This window comes from Miniopterus natalensis, chromosome 14 (genome assembly GCF_054644295.1).
Source record: "Miniopterus natalensis isolate mMinNat1 chromosome 14, mMinNat1.hap1, whole genome shotgun sequence".
NCBI classification, from domain to species: Eukaryota; Metazoa; Chordata; class Mammalia; order Chiroptera; family Miniopteridae; genus Miniopterus; species Miniopterus natalensis.
The window spans coordinates 41,472,674-41,492,910 of NC_142094.1; the positions used below are offsets into that span (position 1 = coordinate 41,472,674).

The 20,237-nt window shown below is 38.2% G+C and overlaps 1 protein-coding gene across 2 annotated transcripts in view; it reads right to left on the bottom strand.

Annotated features, from left to right (window-relative positions):
• The window catches only part of HPSE2 (heparanase 2 (inactive)), a 403,699-nt gene that overhangs the window by 107,965 nt on the left and 275,497 nt on the right, over positions 1-20,237 (bottom strand). For both annotated transcript variants that reach the window (XM_016219880.2, XM_087824495.1), the window contains exon 7: positions 7,820-7,913. In XM_016219880.2, the coding sequence (XP_016075366.1) occupies positions 7,820-7,913 (94 nt within the window). The remainder of the gene's footprint in view (positions 1-7,819; positions 7,914-20,237) is intronic.

A 20,237-nucleotide genomic window follows, 5' to 3' on the forward strand; every position in this document is an offset into this window, starting at 1 on the left:
CCCCAGGACCTCAGGAAGAGCAGTAGCTCTTTAAGAAGCCAGAACTGATCCCTGTATCATTGGCTCAAAGCTTCAGGAAGCTTCTTAAACCTTACCTATGCACAGAGCTCCTCTTGGGGTGCCTCTGCCTCTCTGTTCATGTTATATTTATAAGAGGTCTTGGTTAGAGTTCAGTAATGTTCCGACGTTTCTTTTCATCCTCTGTGTGTGTTTGACTCTGAGCTACCTGCTACATTAGAAGAGGAGGGGATTATTCCATCCTACTCTCTCCTTCCTCACTTCCCCCTTCTGAGTACTAGATCTTACCATTTTTCCCTTGGTCTTCCTGCCCAGGCCTCCTCTAGTCCACCCTCTACACTACTGCGTATGATCACAGAGAGGTCTGTGTGATTAGTGAGATGTGCTAAAAGTAATTTGTTTGTAATACATTTGAAAGCAGTGATCTGGGGAATGAATTACAAAAAAAAAAAAAGAAAGAAAAGACTCAAACTTGTCACAGTAACATTCTTTTCATTTACCAGAATTATGAAATGTTTCCTTAACTGGGAAAAACTATGGAGCCAATAACTGCACACAGCCCATGGTTTATTTTATCCATTTGTCCATGGGAGTATGTTAGACATCAAGACATAACAGTGAATACCACTGACCAATTGGGATACGATGCCAACTGCTTTAATTAACTTAGTATCTAAGATCCTTCATAAACCCATGAGCTACCTCTTCTGCCCACAACACCTCTGGTTTACAACACAGAATGGACTCACCATTTTCAGTTACACTATCTTCTTTCAGGTGTTCACTGATCACTTTCTCCCCTATTCATTCCTCACCCATGTGATCTGACTTTTTTCATGGGTTAATTCATGTTACCTCCTCTGTGAAACTTTACTCAGACTTTCAGAAAATTAATTCTCTCCTCTGGGCCCCAAAGTTCTTCGAACCTGTCTCTGACCTTGACCTTATTATACTGAGTTGTAATTTTCTGTTTGCCCATTTGCTTTCCCTCCTATACTATAAGCAGCTTGAGAAAGCCACATTCCCCCCTCCCATTTTTTGCATACCCTATAGAATGCTTATTAAATACTTGTGAAATAATGATAATGAAATAACTTATGTGTTAATAAACAAGATCATATTTTACTGATGAAAAGGCTGAGTTTCAGAGAAGATAACTAATAGCCTCAAAACCATAACAGCAAACAGCAAATCCTCACAGTTGCAGTTCAGGGCTCTGCCTACTTTCTAGCTGAATTTTCCTGTTTGAGGAGATCTAGAAGCTTCTGGTTGACTAAACTGCTTCCATATTTAATATGTCCTTCTTAGGCCAGACAAGCTGGGTTATTCTGAGCTCAGCCATTCTCATCACATTCTTCTTGATTTATTTCTTCTGTCTAATGTACTTCCCGTCAGTTTCATTAATTTTTTTCTGTATTATTTCTTTTTATCATCTCCTTGTTCCGGAATGCCACATTTGCCCATTTTCTTTTGGTATTAGATCAATTTTTAATTTGCGGTTTCTGTGTCATTTTTAGGATTTAAAATGGCATTCTCTGCTCTTGTTATCTCAAACCACAGAAAAGCAATTGAATGTAATTGCAGAAAAACATAAAATTAAAATAAGACATACACAGAAAAGATAAAGTCACCGGGAGGCAAGGAAACTATAAGCATATGTAAAAAATGAAGAAAGTTTCACAGAATCCCAAAGCCATGACTTGTTCAAGGGTAAATTCTGGTGGAGAAAAAGACTGGACAGCAGCTACTTGCACATAAATCAATCTTCCTTCCTTCCCCAGTCCTTTTCTGTGACTAAGGAACCCCTCAGTCTTCCTGAACAGTCTACCCACTGACAAGTGAGAGGTTCCACCAGCCTCAGAGGTAATTTCCTCTCACTTAGGACAAACCCTATAATCTCCCCACTTCCATGTGGAAACATAGGTAAGTCACCCCAAGTTGCCTCTTCCTTCTGAAGAAGCTTCTTGCCCTAAACAGCAATTTGTTCCCAGGGCCGTTCTTCCAATGTCCATGGGCAGCACACAGCTACACATTGTCATGCCTTGCACATAACAGGACAAAAGCCTGTGCACATGAAACATATAAATGGAGTCCAGTGAATGAATGCAAATCACTCCCTGAAAAGCCTTGTCATCTTCCACTATCTAATTTTGTGGTAGCATTAGATATTATCTAACACTGTGGTTCCAACTTCATTCAATCCTGATTTCTAGGACACTCACCCCAGATTACATAAACTGATTTGGGGATTAAATTGATGTTCTTTCACCAGGAACATTCAGTATTCTTCTTTCAAAGGCTTCCTAATCCTGGGTGGTTAGAAATATAGCTATTATGTGGATTATGAAATAAATGGTTAACAAGTATGGGAGATGCAGATAGTGTAATGGATAGGAGTGTGGGCTCTGGAGGTAGGTGGGCCTGAGGGCGAATTATAATTTTACTACTTAGCAAGTGTGACCTAGGGCAAATCACTGGTTTCTACAATGGGTTAGCAATATATGCTACATTCAGTAAGTGGCAGTCATAACCTAAAAGGTAATACAATTATATTTCTGGAAGTTAATGATGCATTTTTCACATTTTAATGGTTTTGAAATCAGGATGTTTTTCATAATCAATATCAAAAGAAACTTGCCAGCTTTTTACTCTCTCCCCAAGCTGTTATTAAATTGATGGTATATTTACTAATTATTTGTGTTTAAGAATCAAGAAAATATTGTTATGGAATGACAATGTCCCCAACTTTGGCGCTCTTTTGTGGTAAACATACCTTTCCAGCTAGAGTCCCCAGTTTATCATTAGTGTCTAATACATGAAAGAGCAGAGCCAAAGTTTCCCTTGGATCGTTTTCTCCCGTTTGCAGATGCACAGCCAAGAGGAGTCACAGAGGCTAACTCACTGGGAAGCTCATGAAGCTTCAACTTTCAGCTCTCCACTTTCACAGGCCTCTACTACTATCCTAGGCAGTCCCTAGTAATGTGTTCACTTGGTCAGATATATTTCTAAAATGTGCAGATTTGTTCTGTTTCTTTTTCTTAAAGAGGCCCCCATTATGTAAGCTTCTGGCCACATAAAACTCAGAATCACCCAGGGATGTCACCCAAGGTATTAGAGTGACATACATATAAAATACACAGTTTGTATTTAGGGTCCTCTGCCTCTTCTGAGTACTTCTTTGGCCTGTTTCTCTTCCCCTTGATCAAAACCTGCTCTTGGGAAAGGGCCTTCTATTTGATGTTAGCACCATAGGAGGACTCTAAACCTGTGTAGTTTACATCTTCGTGGGTTATTTACATTTTATACCCTCATAGTACTGTAGAATGAAAGATTATTTTTCTAAAATGAAATATCCAGCATTAGCAAACAGAGTGCAATGTTATTTTTAGCCACAAAGAGATCTTTCCTTCACACCTACACACAGACCCAGAAGATAATCTCCTGCTATGTCTACATGTAGGCAGAGCCCATTTATGGCTGCCTAAATCAATTTCTACCTATTCAACACTACCCTACAAAGTCAGTAGCACATTAGATTCTCCTGTTATTAGACAAATGTGAATGAGACAAAGACATTACTTCCGTTACACTTCTTCCATTATTTGACTCTGCTCACTCATCTTTCCCTCCCTGCCGGCCTTCCTCCCTCTAACATTTATTGAGCACCTGCTACGTGATAAGCACTGGGGTAGACACTGGAACTCTGAATTAAGCATTCAACATTACTGAGTGAATGAGTAAATTAATGAATGAATCAATCACATACTGATTTCTGTGGTGATACTGCTGTTCTTGCCCTAGTAATATCTTTTCATTTTTGCAGTTTACTTCATTAGAGAAGGTTAACGATATCACTGTCCTCCTTTTTCCTTGTGAGTTCAGTTATTTTATGACCCTGAAGAATAACTATTATTCTTTTACCCTCCTCCCCCTTTATATACTAAGAGGCTCAAAAAAGTAGGTAAATCAGAAGGTTGATTGAGAACATTTCTTTTTTGATCTATTAATTACTTTAAAAGAATTAAATATTCTTCTTCCTTACCTACTTCCATGATCCTGCAACTAAGATATATCGGAAAAAGTGGCATAATGTTACTGCATTTATTGAGACTTCAAAGGAGTTGACCTTATTAAATATTATAAATGATCATAAGCAATGATGATAATAACAAAAGAATGATCACAGTTATATTAGGAACCATATAAACCATCCCCTCTACCATGTACATCTACAACCAGGGGCCCTCTGATTGCACTTTAAGAAAAACTCTATAAATATGCAGTTGTCTACCCTTTAGGTATTAGCTTAAATATTACTTCCTCTGGAAGGACTTCTTATCTTTTTCCTCCCTGAGAAGGTAGATATTTCCCACTATGGGCACCCATAGCACCTGATATGTCCCTATAATGGGAGACATCACATCTTACTATCATTGCCTGCTTCATTAACTATTTTCCCACTAGACCATAAGGTCTACAAGGAGAACCACCACATCAGTCTTGCTTACCATTTTATCCTCAGGGGTCTGGCAAATACTGAGAATGTTATAGCCAACTGATAAATAAAGGAAGAAAGGGGAGAAAAAAGAAAGGGAGGAAGGAAGAAGAAATTTTTCAACTATTAGGGAAGCCAACTATTCAGTTTATTTAGTATTCAAAATGCAATCATATGGATAGTGCTCTTGGATATACTTCCCTTATGACTGAGATTTCACCAACTCCTTCCTGTGCTTATTGAATTGCTGAAAATAATATCAGAAAGTGTTATTTCCTCCTCTGATTCCTCTAGGACATGAAGACACAAATCATTGAGTCCAAGCGACTTAAGCCAAAGTGGTTCTTCTTGGTTCTTATGTCATTGTTTTGGAGTCAGCCCAGCTCTCCACACTGTACTATACCATCTGTACTGCATCCTCAACATCTCTCATTTTCCCATCTGACTCTTGCCTGTATTGTTAGATTCTCAACACTTTTCCCTTGACTCATCTCCCAAAGTACAGATGATTATCCTCATTCTAATGGAAGGGAGAGAGAGTGGGGTTCATCCAAAGAAGTAGGTTGTCCAAACATTGTCTCTGTTTAGCTTTCAAAAGCATCATGTAGGTTTTCATATTATAAGAATTCGCCCACTGCTCAGAAAACTGACAATTCTTATAAGTGGCAGTCCAAATTTGTAAACCACAGCTGTTTTTAGCAATTGAGTTACTGTATTTCAGGTGCCAAAAATATCACCTATCATATTCTCCAGGGATCAAAGAAAAAGGAAAGAGAAAAAAGAGCAAAAAACAAGTTAAAGGATAAAGGTAGCATGAAGCTTCTCCAGTTAAGTAAATTATTAAAAATAACTACAGTAACTGAAATCACAGTAGTAATAACATTAAGAACTAGCATTCAACAGCAATTAACAGAATAGGGCTTCAGGTGACCTTCCTAGTCTTTCTGAGAGGAAAGGAAGATAGTGTTCTTGGCATCCTCATTTTACAGTTAAAGAAAAAGAATCAGAGAAATTAAGTAATGTCCTGAGGTCACACAACCAAACCTAAGTTCCAACCCAAGCCACCAGACTTCAACTCCTGTATTCTATCTCTTATTTAGACAGCCTTGCCACTGATTTATCTAACCAATTCCATATTATGTTTTGGTGGGAAATCTGCCCTTTTTCTATCACTGTGGGCCTGCAGAAATGGGGGTGGTGTTATTAGGACTTCTCTGAGCTTCCCAAAGTATAGAAAAAACAAAGATTTCATTTCTAGCTTTTGGATGAGGGTTTCGGGTATATACGTATTAAAATCTTACTCGGCTCATCTCTGAACTAGTTCGGGGGGCTCTTCCCCAGTCTGCACCTTGGACCCTAATTTCCCATACCCCCTTCCTACCCACAGGAGACTTCAGGAACAGTAAAAGCAACTTTTCAGCTGGCAAAGCTTGGTGACCCTTCTCCAGTCTTCTCCAGCCCATGTGTCCCCAGGGCTGGCCAGTACCTAGCACATCCTGGGCTGTGATGAGAGACTCTCATCCTGAAGGCCCTAACACTGGGTCCAGGCTACTGCAGCCAATGGAGAGTCTATCCCGGGAATCAAGTCTCAGGGAATCTGTGATCTAGTCACACCTCCAGCAGATACCCATTTAAGGCAGTATCTGGCAGGAGCTTTGTAAAAGAGTTGGAAGAAGAAAACTAGTGAGGGGAATGACTGAAGGCTACTACATGAAACAGGGAGTATGGAATTTTGGCAAACAGTATTTTCCAAAAACAACTGCAAAAATATTTCTGGTCCTTTACACTCTTCCAGAATCTTGCCACTCCCCCATCAAGGGAGCTCTTTCCTTTCCCCACAAACTTCCATCAGTCTTGGTGACTGTCTCGATAAATAAACTATAGTTGAAGTGATGCCCTATGACTTCTGAGGGTAGGTTAGAAAAGGTAATAGAGTTTCCACCTGGCTCTCTCTTGGGCATCTGACCTCAGAACCTTGGGTGGAAGGCCAGGCTATATAAAGAGTTCATATGGAGGTATTCCAGTTATCAGTCCCACAAAGGTGTTAGTCGACAGCTGGCATGAACTAATTGCCACACGCAAGAGTCAACAAGCCTTCTGATGATTCTAGTTGCTACCTTTTGAACCACCCCAGCCTTTAAGTCTTCCAGTGGAAGCTTCAGACATCATGGAGCAAAGACAAGCCCATTCCTTCTGCTTGCAGGTCATTTCTCTTAATGGCTCCACTCTTCCTCCTTGCAACTCCACTTTGCCCTCCCCATCCAAGTCCATCAGACATGTTTTTAAAGGTCTGCATCTCAATTGTGCACAGAGTTTGAGCCTTTATCCTTAAGGTTCTCTGGCCTTGCCTTCACAAATCAAGAGGTAAGCACAGCTTACTGAATTTCAGTCTTTGAACATTCCATGGTGGTTAAGGAGTGTGCAGTGGTGGAGAGTAATGGGTTGTAAAGAGAAAGGAAAAAACCTAATTCCCAACACCTTCGTCTTAGTTCTGACTTAGAGCTCCTTCTTCTACTTTAAAAATTACCTGAGCACAGCTAGAACCTCACTGTCAGTGCCACGATACCACTGAATCATTTTACTTCCACTCTGATTAGGTCAAAACCAGAAAAGGAAAAAATATAGGGACTTGTCTAATTTGTACACTGTCGTAATACAAACCCTTGTAATAGTGCCTGGAACACAGAAAGCACTCAATAAATATCTATTGAATGGACACATTAAATCAGAATATCAGAAGTGAGATTGGAAACTTTATGAGCAAGCTCTGGTGATTTGACTGTATTCAAGTTTGAGAACTGTTGACCAAAAGTGTCTTGTTAATCGGACCTACATGCAATTGCTTAATCCTCACATCTCTACAAATGTAAGATGTTACTTGGCTGATTCTAAGACATCTAGAAATAGTGTAAATATGGCTCACAATTGCAAATTCCTCAGATAGAAATTTTACTGAATAAATGTAATCATTATCTTCTTAAATTAACCCAAAATAAACCCCTGCACTTAAAAAAGAAAATAAGGTAAACCTATCCTTAAGAAACTCACAATTTAGAAGCAAAGTATTACAAAATATTTGCTTTTAAAATAGAAAAGCTTTTAAATCTTGGTATATCACTCAAACCCTTCTCAATTTGAAAAATTAGAAACAATCATCAACTGTGAGAGGGAGCTCTGGACCATGAGAATCTGGACTAATTTTCTACACTGGCTCCCATAATACTGCCATCCAACTGGGCCCCTGTGACCTTTTCCTTGCCCTACCCCCAAACTGACTCCTCTTCTTCCCAGGAGACTTTTACTCACTTTCTGAATTTTCCTAATCTGGTCAGAGAGTGTATCTAACAGGCGAGTTTTCAGGAAGTCCATCACCTTGACCACTCGGCCATCAATGTAGCAACTGGAATAAAAATAAAATAAGAATCAGATAAAATCTTGAGCAGGAGACTACATACACTTCTTTAGTCAGAGGTCTCTGTTGCCTGAGGAAACAGCCCAGGGTTCACTTGGGTTCTCATATCTTAAAAAGTTAGACCTTGGGTACTTTTCAAATAAATAATATACTATTTATTTATTTATTTATTTATTTATTTATTTATTTATTATTTTATTAAATTTATTGGGGTGACATTGGTTAATAAAACTATATAGGTTTCAAGTGTACAATTCTATAATACATCATCTGTACATTGATTGCATTGTGTGTTCACTACCCAAAGTCCAGTCTCCTTCTATCTTCATTTGTGGGCTAATATTGTGATTTTTTCAACCTTTGTCACATGAAGCTGCATTGTTTGCTCTATAGAAATGGACAGGAATCCATGAGACAAATTGGGTAATGGAGAAAAGCTTACATTTCCCTCCTAGGGAAAGTAACTTAACACACCCATCACATATCATCCCTACCCATACTTTAAAGTAATAAAGGTATGTAACAGGTTTGAAAGAGTAAGAAAACATTTTTATAGGTTTCCACACCTTTAAATAAGAAAACAAACACCAACCACAAAAATCTGATTTAGTATAGTGAGTGAATCTTCAAGGTTTTGTCTCCAGCTCACATCCCTGGGGAAAATAACTTGTAGTCAACTTTCTCTTACCACCTCCAAAGTAAATGAATGGTGAATGAATGAGTAAACAAACAAATAAATGAATTGGACAGATTAAAGTCCAGAAGAACTCTCCTAAAACAGTAAGAAGGCACTCCTGGGTGTGGTGGTGTCCAGGTTTTGTTAGGTAGCTTCAGTGAAACATAAGGTTGTGCTGACACTACACTATGAACATTTGACTCCAACAGTTCCATCCAGCTTTGTGAGGACCCTCTTTGTGAATTCTTACTCTCAAGTCTAAACTGAGACCGGCCCAGTGTTAGATGATTTTCATTATCTCAAACCTCTCCACCCCCATCTTTGCAAAATTTCAAATTAAATTAATTTAAATCAATGCTTATGATTCCCAGGTTCCTTTTCCAACCCACTCAGGTCTCCTTGGCTGATGGCTAATGTAGATTATTTCATTTTTAATAACACACCAACCTATCAGTACACATTATAGAACTATGTGAAAATTCTTTTTTAATGTTAATTTCCCATACCAATATATGATGTAGCAGAATAGTTAATTTTTTTTAAATTGTAAAGCAGGCGTTCTGGTTGAAGTGAAGGTGGGAGATGAACTCCACACATTAAACCTTCCCTTTGGCCTCCCTCACTACCAGACACTTCCACAGAATCCAACATTGGTATGTTGGAAAGAGTATGGGTTTTGGAGCCACAGATATCTAAGTTCAAATTCCAAATAAGGTATTTTCTACCTATGTGATCTTGCACAAGATAGTTGGCCTCTATCAGCCTTAGTTTTCTTATTCTTAAAAGACAGTTAACATAGCTACTTCTCAGTCTTAACTAAAGATTAAGCACATAAACCTAAAGTGTCTCCACACAGGAATTCAACAACTCAGTTTTTTTTCCAATTTCTCTTATTTTCAGCTCACAAAAATGGGGTCATAAACAATATGGAGCCAATTAAATTAGTGTGAGTATAGAATTCTAAAAGTAGAATTGTATCAAAGGGTACATGCTTTTGAAAACTTTTGTGGTTATATTAGGGAACAAAACCAAACAATGGCATGACCTTTCACCTCATTCCTGGTACAAATGCTAGACTCAGATCCAATAAACATTTATTATGTGCAACACAGAGTGCTAGGCATGTCCATGTCCATTGCCTCCTATTAGTACTTCACTATTAGCACCTCTGATTTTTTTTAAAAAGTTGTGATTAGACAGCATACGACATGAAAGTTAGGCATATTAAAACAGTGTTAAAATCAGAAATAATTCATGCAATGTTAATCTAACACACACTAAAGGACATGAATACTTGTTACTATTTTACATGATGACTAGGCATATGATAAAACTGCACTGTAATTAATGTTCTTTTATGTTTTTAATCAAATATATTATAGTTTCTTCTTTTCTCTTTGTTAGCTCCCAGTAACTATTTTAAACATCAGAGTTTATAAATTTTGCTGGCAACACATACAGTTAAATACTTATTGAGATAAAAAATACCAGCTGTACTTTTTCAATATGTACGATTCCCTGTGAACACTCTCCCTATTCCACACAATCCATGGTCCATGGTTGAGGGACCCTTCACTCTTCCCCTCCTTCCTTTTGTTTCTTTTCTCAAGTACATAGAACTTAGAGTTATAAAACCTTAGTTCAATCTCAGCTTTGCCACTTATTACTTATATGATAATTAGGTTTCCCCTTCTTTAAAATTGACTTTGAAAGAAACTATAGTATTTTCTCAGGGCTACTGTACCAATCAAATCAGAAAAAAAATGCTAGGCACAGAACCTAGCACATAAAAAGAATTCAATAAGCAAACCTAGCCTCAGGTTACTAAGAGCCCAAGGTGGCAGTAACCTAGACTATAACGCCATGGGATGGGGTGAGCGGGGGAGCACCTGTCTGGGGAAGGAGAGCATGTTCACTCACTGTAGGATTTGGAATGGGGGAAGTATAAAGCAGCAAGAACAGACATTCCCAGTAGGTGGGAGGCATAGGGAGGGATGGACAGGGCTGTGATTATGTTGCAAAAATATGGAGCTTGAAAAATCTTTATGGTCATGTTGCCTAAAGTATGTAAACTTGTTACACCATCCCTTAGAAATGATTATCTAAGACAGGAAACCCACTTTCATATACTACTAGTACTATCCCACTGTACTACAGCTTGAATCCATGAAAGGCTCTTCTAACATGGGTCTAAAATTTGCTTCCTCTTACTGTCTACTTACTCAATAGCTGTTTTCTTAGACCCAAGAAATAGTCTAATTCCTCTTTCATTTAACATCTAGGGAAAGAATTCCCACAAAATTTTGGCTTAAGCTTTTAGAGCCTATTCTTGGCCCACATTTCACCCAACAAGATGGATTCAGTCATTCTTAGTTGGTCTGGGCCTTTTCTGTGGGCTGTGAATTATACTGGAACAAGGGAGAACTCCAGGCAGGAAGTGTGACAAGGTTATCTTATCTCAGTAGTGCAGGTAAGAAGGGATCTGGGTCTAAGTAATGGAGATCACTGAAAGAAGTAAAAGTGAGAGCCTGGGAAGGAAGAACTAATAAAATAAAGCTTCTGTAGAGTGTAAGAAAGAGAGGAAGGGAATCAGCAATGACCACAAGCTTATGAGAGAGAATGTTTTGGAGAACACTGCTGCCAAGGACATGCAGGCCAGTCAGACTAGGTTTTAGATTTGTCAAAGGAGATGAATGACTGTTTGAAATATCAAGGACACAGAGAATATCAAAGAGGAAATATACAACAGGTAGCTGAAGATATAAAGAGGAGGTACAGAGTGAGACACATAATGCTGACCTGGGTGTCTTTTTCAGTTTTTAAGTAATAAATGAAGCCACGCCTGTAGATCAGCTATCCAACAGAATAAGAAAAGTTAACAGAGATATCAGACACCCTCCAAAATGCTTCTCAAATATGGCCCTGGGCATCACCTCTACCTTTGGCCCAGTTAAGAATCCCTTCCTTCCCCAACCTGACCAACATGGTGTCTTTTTAATAACCTCAGTCTGAGTCATGTTCACATTTGGGTGTCAGAGGAAGCCCCATATTATGCTGAGAAGTTTCAGCAACTTTCATTTGCAACCTTAAACCCACATTTATATTGTACTGTGGAAATAGGAACTTTAGTCCCCCAGAATATAGTATCACTTTTAAGAGGGGATAATTTAACCACAGGTATGAATCTGATAAATACTTAAGCCCTTTTCTTGGGAACCCTTGAACAGTTAGCTTGCTGTACTTAACCCTCCTAACAAAATATTCAACGTCGACAATCTGTGGTTATTCAAAAATTCCTGTCTGTTACAGAGCTTTCATTCTCTGATAGTGGCTGCCTGCAGTAATGGGCCCAGAATGTCATTTAGATTTGGATATGAAGGAGGTGGGTTAGCCTGTGTAACTATTTGGTAAGAGTTGTTAAAAATGATGAAGATGGTGATTTCTCACTAAGACGAGGTAAAAGTAGAACTGGATTCCAACTGACTGTCCGGTGGCCTGTGGGCAACTGTTTTCTCTGCCTTTCTCATTGGGATCATAAATATGATTCTTAGCTACTAGTCTGTCTCTCACAAGACTTAATTAATTTAGTAATGGCTACAAAGGTGTCAGAGGCTAAATAAATCAGAGAGGAAAGGAAGGATAAAGGGAAGGAAAGAAAGAAGAGAGAGAGAGAGGAAATTCATTAATTAGAGGTACTTTGACATCTTCCACACAAATCCTGGCAGAATGGTTGGTTCTAGAAACACTAAGACTGGTACTTTTAGGTAAATCATACTCCTCCTCCAAGCTGTCTTGAAATTTCAGCATCTCTTAGTATCATACCAGAGTGTCTGAGCTGTTCAACTAAAAGTTGAAACCAGGAGAGACTGTACAGAAATAACTTTTCTGTGAGCTATTACAAATGCAATGAGGTTGAAACCTTTCTGTGTGGAAAAGCAATCTGTCTGGCTCAATACCAGCAACCATCACCCCTTCTTCTGCTGACTTGTAGATTAGCAGCTCATATCACATCTGGGGAGGTAGCAAAGATGGCAGAATATACAAAGTAAATGGAACCATTTACCAATTCATTCACCAACTCTCTTGCCCTCCTTAGTTTTACATTTTATTTCCAGTTTAATACCTTTCATCTTATTTAAGGTTTTGCTCTTTACTTATTACAAAAGAAACAAGGCTCATTATAGACAAGTTAGAAAATGCACATAAACAACATTAAAATATAAAAATGAAAAATCAGTGATAAGCCCAACACCTAGAGACCCACTAGTTAACATTTTGCTGTGTACCCTTTTGGAGATTTTCATAATAAATACACATAAAATTTCCCATATTAGTTATCTTAAAAAATTTATTCCAGATCCTGTTCTACGAGCATATAAACTTAAAACTACCCCAGACTAGACTCCCAAGCCCATCTCACTGGGATACTGACAGAAACACTAGAGGCTCCTGGCATCAAATCATCTTATTCTTACTTTAATTCCACTCTCTTCACTGAGGGATCCTCTGCCAGAGGCAGGTCTCATCTCCTTTCTGTCTCTGCTAGCCAGGTTTTGACCCTGATTCCCTTCCCCCTTCTCCAGGTCTCTAGATTCAGTCTTCAGCATTGTACTACAATTAGCCACTTATGCCCATTAGCCTCTTAAAAAATTTAATGAGGAGAGTTCCTTGGCTCCAGTAGCAGCTGGTTTTGTTTACCTGGCTCTCTACTTTAAAAGGAAAAACCTTTGCCCCTTATTATCTGACCCCTTCTTTTATTTCAGGTAATTGCATTAGTGCTGGCTTCTCAACACTCAGGAATTTCCGGACCTATTTTGCCGCCTGCTGCTTTTAGGGAGGAGGGGCGGTCTGCTCAGAATTCTAACACCCAGCCTGCTGACTGGGAAGGTAATCCTTAAAACTGGGGCCTTCCCCACTGAAGGGGGGAAAAGCTTGGATAATCATTAGAACAACCCTGTTGACCTATAAAACCTATTCTGACACCCTGAAGCCAAACACTGGAGAGGCTGACTTGAGTCTGTCTAAAGCTTTATAAATTGTATTTGCCTGTCCTCCAAAGACCCTCACTCTGGGTTCCTGCTGAGCTCATTCTTCACACTTGCCATTAGGTTTTCTTTATTCTTGATCTTCTTTGCAATGGGTCAACCCTCCTTCCTTGTGTTCAGAACTACTTTGAGCAAGTAAAGCTTAGATGAAATGAATGCTGTTACTAAAAAAAAAAAAAAAATTCTACAGAATATAGATGTTTCTTTGGTTTTCTTAAACCAGTTCCTATAAATCCATACAGGAGTCACCCAGATGATTAAAGGGTTGTGGTTCAAGAATTTCTAAGAGTTGGTGCTGTGAAAAGATGTTATCATTGAAAAATGGTACAAGTAAAGATTGGGGTTGTGGGCAATCCCATGGGCACAAAATGGATACTCAAACGATACATTTAACGGGGCCTTGGCTGGGTAGCTCAGTTGGTTAGAGCGTTGTCCTGATACACCATGGTTGTGGGCTCAACCCCCAGCCAAGGCACACACCAGAATCAACCAAAGAAAGCATAAATAAGTGGAACAACAAACTGATGTTTCTCTCTCTTTCTCTCTCTCTCAATTCAATAATTTAAAAAATATATACATTTAATGAAAACATGACTGCCTGTATAATCCAATCCACGATGAGCCAAAAGGGTGGCCCTGAAGCTTAAGGGATATTCTAAGGGCCCCATTTTCTGGATCTTTTCTCTCTCCTAATTCCTTGCACACTTTTGGTCCTGAGTCCAGGTCATTCTCCTCCATTAACCCACTCAGTGTATGTGGAAAAACACAGTCTCTTGGCAGAGACTCCAAGACCCTTGCAGTGCTGAGGCCAGCTCTATGGGAAGCCCAGAAGGACAGGGGTGGGAAAGTCATCTGCAGCTCCAGCCACCAGAGTGGGCTCTGAGGAGGGCACCTTGGGGAATTTTCAGAGTAGCAGCAGGTGATGGCACCCAGAGTGTGGGCAGGAGTGGATCCATGTGGTTTTGAGGTTGAAACCTGAATAAACTGTGGGACCCTCTTTAAGAAAAAGGAATCAAAAGTACAAAACACAAAATTAGGTACAAAAATAAATATTTACTTAGAATGATAAAATAAATCACAACAAACTCTCAGAAACTTAGAGAATTAATTCCCTCCTCCCCTTTATTTCTGAGAGCTCTTCAGGCAATTTACCAGAAATGCTTATAGAACAATGTTTCCTGATAGCAACCTTCCCCTACCCCCTTACCACCTAGCTAGGGTATCGAGTTTCTAAAATGAGACAGATGTCTGAAAAATAAATCTGCCCCTCTTAGTAATCTCAGGGTATATTTCCTGGTTCCATTATGATCCTCAATAAAGGGCAAAAATATGAGCAAATGCAGTCATTCTCCACATAATGACATTTTGGCCAATGAAACACATATACTACAGTGGTCACATAAGATTATAATGGAGCTGAAAAATTCTTATCACCTAGCGACATCAGTAGCCAGTTGCAACATTATAGCACATTATAGCATTCACATGTTTGTGGTGATGCAAGTATAAACAAGCCTATTGCACAGCCAGTCTTCTAAAAGTATAGCACACACAATTATGTACAGTACATAATACTTAATAATAATAAATGACTATGTTACTGATATATTTACTATACTATATTTTTAATTGTTACTTTATAGTGTACTCTTTCTACTTATTAAAAAAGTTTGCTGTAAAACAGTGTGTAACAGTATGCCATGTTACTCTGGCAGTAGCCTCTCAGGTTTCATGTTTACTGAGCCTTTCTCTCTTTTTTAAATTGATTTTAGAGAGAGAAGGAGGGAGAGAGAGAGAGAGAAACATTGATTTGTTGTTCCACTTATTTATGCATTCATTGGTTGCTTCTTGTATGTGCCCTGACCAGGAATTGAACCTACAACCTTGGCATACAGGGACAATGCTCAAACCAACTGAGCTACCCGGTCAGGGCATTTACTGAGTCTCTTGATTGCATCATTTTCTCTTGTGCTTGATTTAATCTTGTACTGTTTTGTACAGTAACATGCTGTGTATACTTGTAGCCTAGGGCAATTAAGTTCTATCATATAGCCTAGATGTGTAGTGGGCTATGTCATCTAGGTTTGTATAAGTACATAATTATGAAATTGCCTAATGACACATTTCTCAGGATATATCCCTGTTAAGTGGTGCATGACAATATTTCATATCCTTGTCCTCTGTATGTAAAGTGTCGTTTCCCCTGGCTTCTTTCTAAGTTTTCTCTTTTTCTTTGGTTTTCTGCAGTTTGAACATATTTCTAGGTGTAGTTTTCATAGTATTTATCCTACTTGGTATTCCTAGATCTAGGGTTGTTTTTTTTGTCTGTCATTAATGTTGGAAACTTTTCAGCCATATTACTTCAATACTTGAATTACTCTAAGCCATTATTACTTAATTGTTCTTCAGCTCTGTTGGTTCTTTCTTCTCCTTCACGTATTCATATTCCAATTATGTATGGTATACACTTTGAAAATGGCTCACAATTCTTGGATGTTCTTTTCAGTTTTTTTTCATTCTTCATTTCAGTTTGAAAATTTTTTATTGACCGATTCTCAAGCTCACTGAATCCTTAGATGTGTCCAGTCTCCTGATGAGCCCATTAAAGACATTCTTCATTTTTGTTATAGTGTTTTCGATTTCTAGTATTTGCTTTTGATCATTTTGTAGCATTTCCATCTCTCTACTTACAATATCCATCTATTCTTATATATTGTGTACTTTTTCTATTAGAGCTCTAAATATTTAACCATAGTTGTTTTTAACCCCATCTAATAATTCCAACATGTGTCATATCTGACTCTAGTTCTGATGCTTGCTTTGTTTGTTCAGACTGTGTCTTTCCTTGCCTTTTGTACACCTTGTAATTTTTTGTTGAAAGCCAACATGCTGAATTGGGTAATAGAAACTGAGATAAATAGACTTTTACTGTGAGTATTTGGGCTATGTTATGTGCTTGTTGCAGTTATATGTACCAGAGGCTTCAAATTCCTCAAATGTCCTTGTTTGTGAGTCATCTCATGACTTTATGCTTCCCTAATTACTCCTCCTCAGGGAGAGTCTCTGTCTTGTAGCTCTTTCAGCTATAATTCACTGTTATTATATTAGCACCCTGTTGGTGTGGAGGTTGGGTATAGAAGAAGGAAAGCATCCCCTAACTTTATGACTCAATCTCCGTCTTTTAGTGGGTCTGTATTTTGGGGCTATAAATGTCGCCCCCCCCCCCCCAGTGGTATAGCTATTCCCCCTTAGGTGAGACAGGAAGGCTAGAGGGGTTAGAGTGAGGAAAATGCCTTCCCCAAAAGGAATAAGGCTCTGGTTATAACTTTTCCTTGGAGAGCTGGCCTTTGTTATAGAGAATGCTCTGGTTTTATATTTCACAATGATAACTCTAACTCTCCCCTGGTCAGTGCTACTAGAGGATTTTTCTTGGATTCCACGAAAGTGGAGGGTGAGGGGCTAAGACTGAAGCCTCCAGGAGCTCCTCGCTCTCAAGCTAGCCCACACTAAGTCCCTAGAAATTCATCAAAATTACCACTAAAGTGTTCTTACCAGTTTATGGCTTCAGTATTTCTTGTTTCAAGTAAGTAAATTTTGGTGGTGACTCTGGATTCACCTGTCTTTCCAGATTTCAGGGTGTTGGTTTATCCTGCAATTAGGATTCTGTGATACATCCAAGAAAAGTTGTTCATTTTCTAATTGTTTATCTTGTTCTTATTGAATGAATAAGAATAACAACTTCCAAGTTCTTTACATGCTGGGGCTACAGGCAGAAGTCCGCTAAAAGAATTCTTATTATGCATGCCAGGAGTGATCTTTTGGCACTCCTGCATTAAGGGTTGTATTGAGAAATAGCCTTATCTCCACTGTGCATTGTCAATTAGTGAATAAATGTGATCAGTTAGAAATATCTGCCATGGTAATGAGAGTAAGATATGAAGGCACATGTGCCACATATTTGCCATTTTTGACCAAGATGATTTTTAAGGCCCTTTCCAGATCCAAGGTTCAAGGTCTCCTTTTTGACAGAGTCAAATGATACCAAGGGCTGTCCTGTGAACACATATGAGAATCTTATATTACAGTTAGTATTAAAGAAAATGCATTTGCATACACTGTTGTTCAACAGATGCACATGGGAATATATACAAAGAGAAATGCAAAACAAAATGACTTGCTCAAAGTTCTCATGTAAGTTTCCTATTTCAGTTTGATTTTCCACACTGTCACTTATATGAGACTGAGAAACTACTTCTGTTTTACACTTCCTCAGTCCCTATGCCATGCCTTTTCCTTAATGTGGATTTTGCATCCACGTCTTTGAAAAAATAGGATAGGCAAAAACTGTCTATATTACACATGTGCATGTGTAAAACAGCATCCATGTCATCATATAGTAGGCTTTATAGAGAACCCACCAGAAAAATTTATCTCAAGGCTAATTATCAGAAAAATGATGTTTCTCATAAAAAAATTAGTTTTGTTTTTGACTTATGGACACTAGATTTTGTTTTCCACTTTGTTTTGGATACTTGGAAACACAGAATCAAATTTATAGCCCACCTCTAACAAGAGAAGAAAACCATCTGAAAAATATTTTAGAGTGTTAATCTTTCCCACTGCTTTATTGTTCTTCTAACTCTATTTTCCATTTACTCTTACTTCTCATTTATGTTTATCATTTTGCTATTGGACAGAAAAGCGGCCAGAAGGAAGGTTGAGAGAAACTGTGAGAGAAAAAAAAAGGGCACTCAATAATTCACAAACTATATATTTAGCCCTCTGTATACACAAAGCAAAGTAAAGCCCTTTAGTCTTATTTCCTGCTTTATTTTCTTTTCTCCAAAGTCAATCTTTTATTAAGTATTTGGAAAAGTTTCAGGAAGACATATTCTCTTATCAAGTTTAAAAACACTCTTTTCTTTGTCAGAACAAATGTTTTATTTGATACAATATAGTTTGTGGTTGAATCATGAATCTATTAACATTTAGTTTGTCATAAATGGATTTCCTCTTCTAAAAATTTTTAGAAATTTTTGTTTTCCTGGGGCTAGAATTGGCCCTCCTAAGTGGCACAGAGTTAGTAAGGACTGAATTAATATAATCAGAGCTACCTGATATTTCCAGAATATATTTCCCCAAAGACCACAGAATACTTCACAGGTAAACTTAAAGGATCTTTCTGAATGAGAACAGAGCAACTTTGCTGCTTCTTTCATAATGAAGATGATCGTGTAGGGCTATAGGACATTTAGTCAGTGTCTGTCTGTGTGTGTTGTGTGTGTGTTGGGCATGAGGGGGCGTAAGGAATTGGAGGCAGTCTTGGAGTTAAGGGGAGATTGATAGCCCTACACTAACGTAAAAGCTTATAATCTTGCCCAGGGGTCTGCAAACATTTAGACCTGGAAGCTATGTGGTCTCTGTTGCACCTTCTTAATGCTGCTATTGTAGGGTGAATCTACATTTTTAATCAGCATCTCAGGTAATATGATTTGTGAGTACAATAAATCCAAACTTTGAGAAATGTTGAATTACTGTAAATTATTACATCCTTGGCTTATACAAAACAAACAAACAAAACCCCACAAAGTCCCTAGTGACAAAGAGCAAGTGCTTAAAATAAGTTCAACAGAAAAGAAGGTGCTAAAAGTATACTTGGTCTTCCACCATTGGTTTCCAATAGTTATACAAACCTCCAGATTCCTCTATTTCACTCTTCGTAGTCTAAATAGCTTCCTTCTCTGTGAACTCTTCTAATCTACTGTGCCCGCCTGCAATGATTTATAGTAATATAAAGTCATGAATCCAGAAACAATCCAGGGCCATATCACCCACTCTAATCTAAACTGACTTCATAAAAATGGAATTTGGACTTAAGTAAATACACATGACTGAGTGGATGCTAGGAATCCCCCATCCAATCTTAAACATGTAGAAATGCTGCACAAATGAAAGAAAGAATATTAGCTAAACTTGAAATGATGGGAAATCTCCAAATAGTAGAAATATACAGGGATTCAAAATCAAAATGGTAACTGAATAGAATCAAGAGAACCTGGATCGAGCATAGACCTCAAGGGTAGGAACTGGGAGCTACAATTCACACCACAAATCTCAGAGGGTTGCTCCACACATGAAACAGGTTATCTGGTGAAGCACATCTTCATGTCTTTTGTCCTTGTTAATATAAAATTCCCTGTCTTTTCTTATTGACTAACAGGAATATTTTCTATATTCTGGATGCAAACCTTTTGTTGTATATATAAGGCCAATATCCTCTCATTTTGGACTTTCCTTTCCACTCTTGTATGGCATGTTTTTGTGTGTGTGTTTTTAATTTAACAAACAGATATTGTTAACTGAAATGAAGTCCAATTAATCAATCTTTTATTCAGGGTTAGTGATTTGTAGGTTCTATTTAAGAAATATTTGCCTACTTCAAGGTCATGAGAACACACTGTGTTTTCTTCTGGAGCTTTTTGGTTTTACCTCTCACATTTAGGCCTGTGATCTTGTCTTGAATTAACATTTTTGTTTATGGTGTAAGGTAGAGATCAAGTGAATATATTAAAAGCAGCAAAGAAAAAAGAC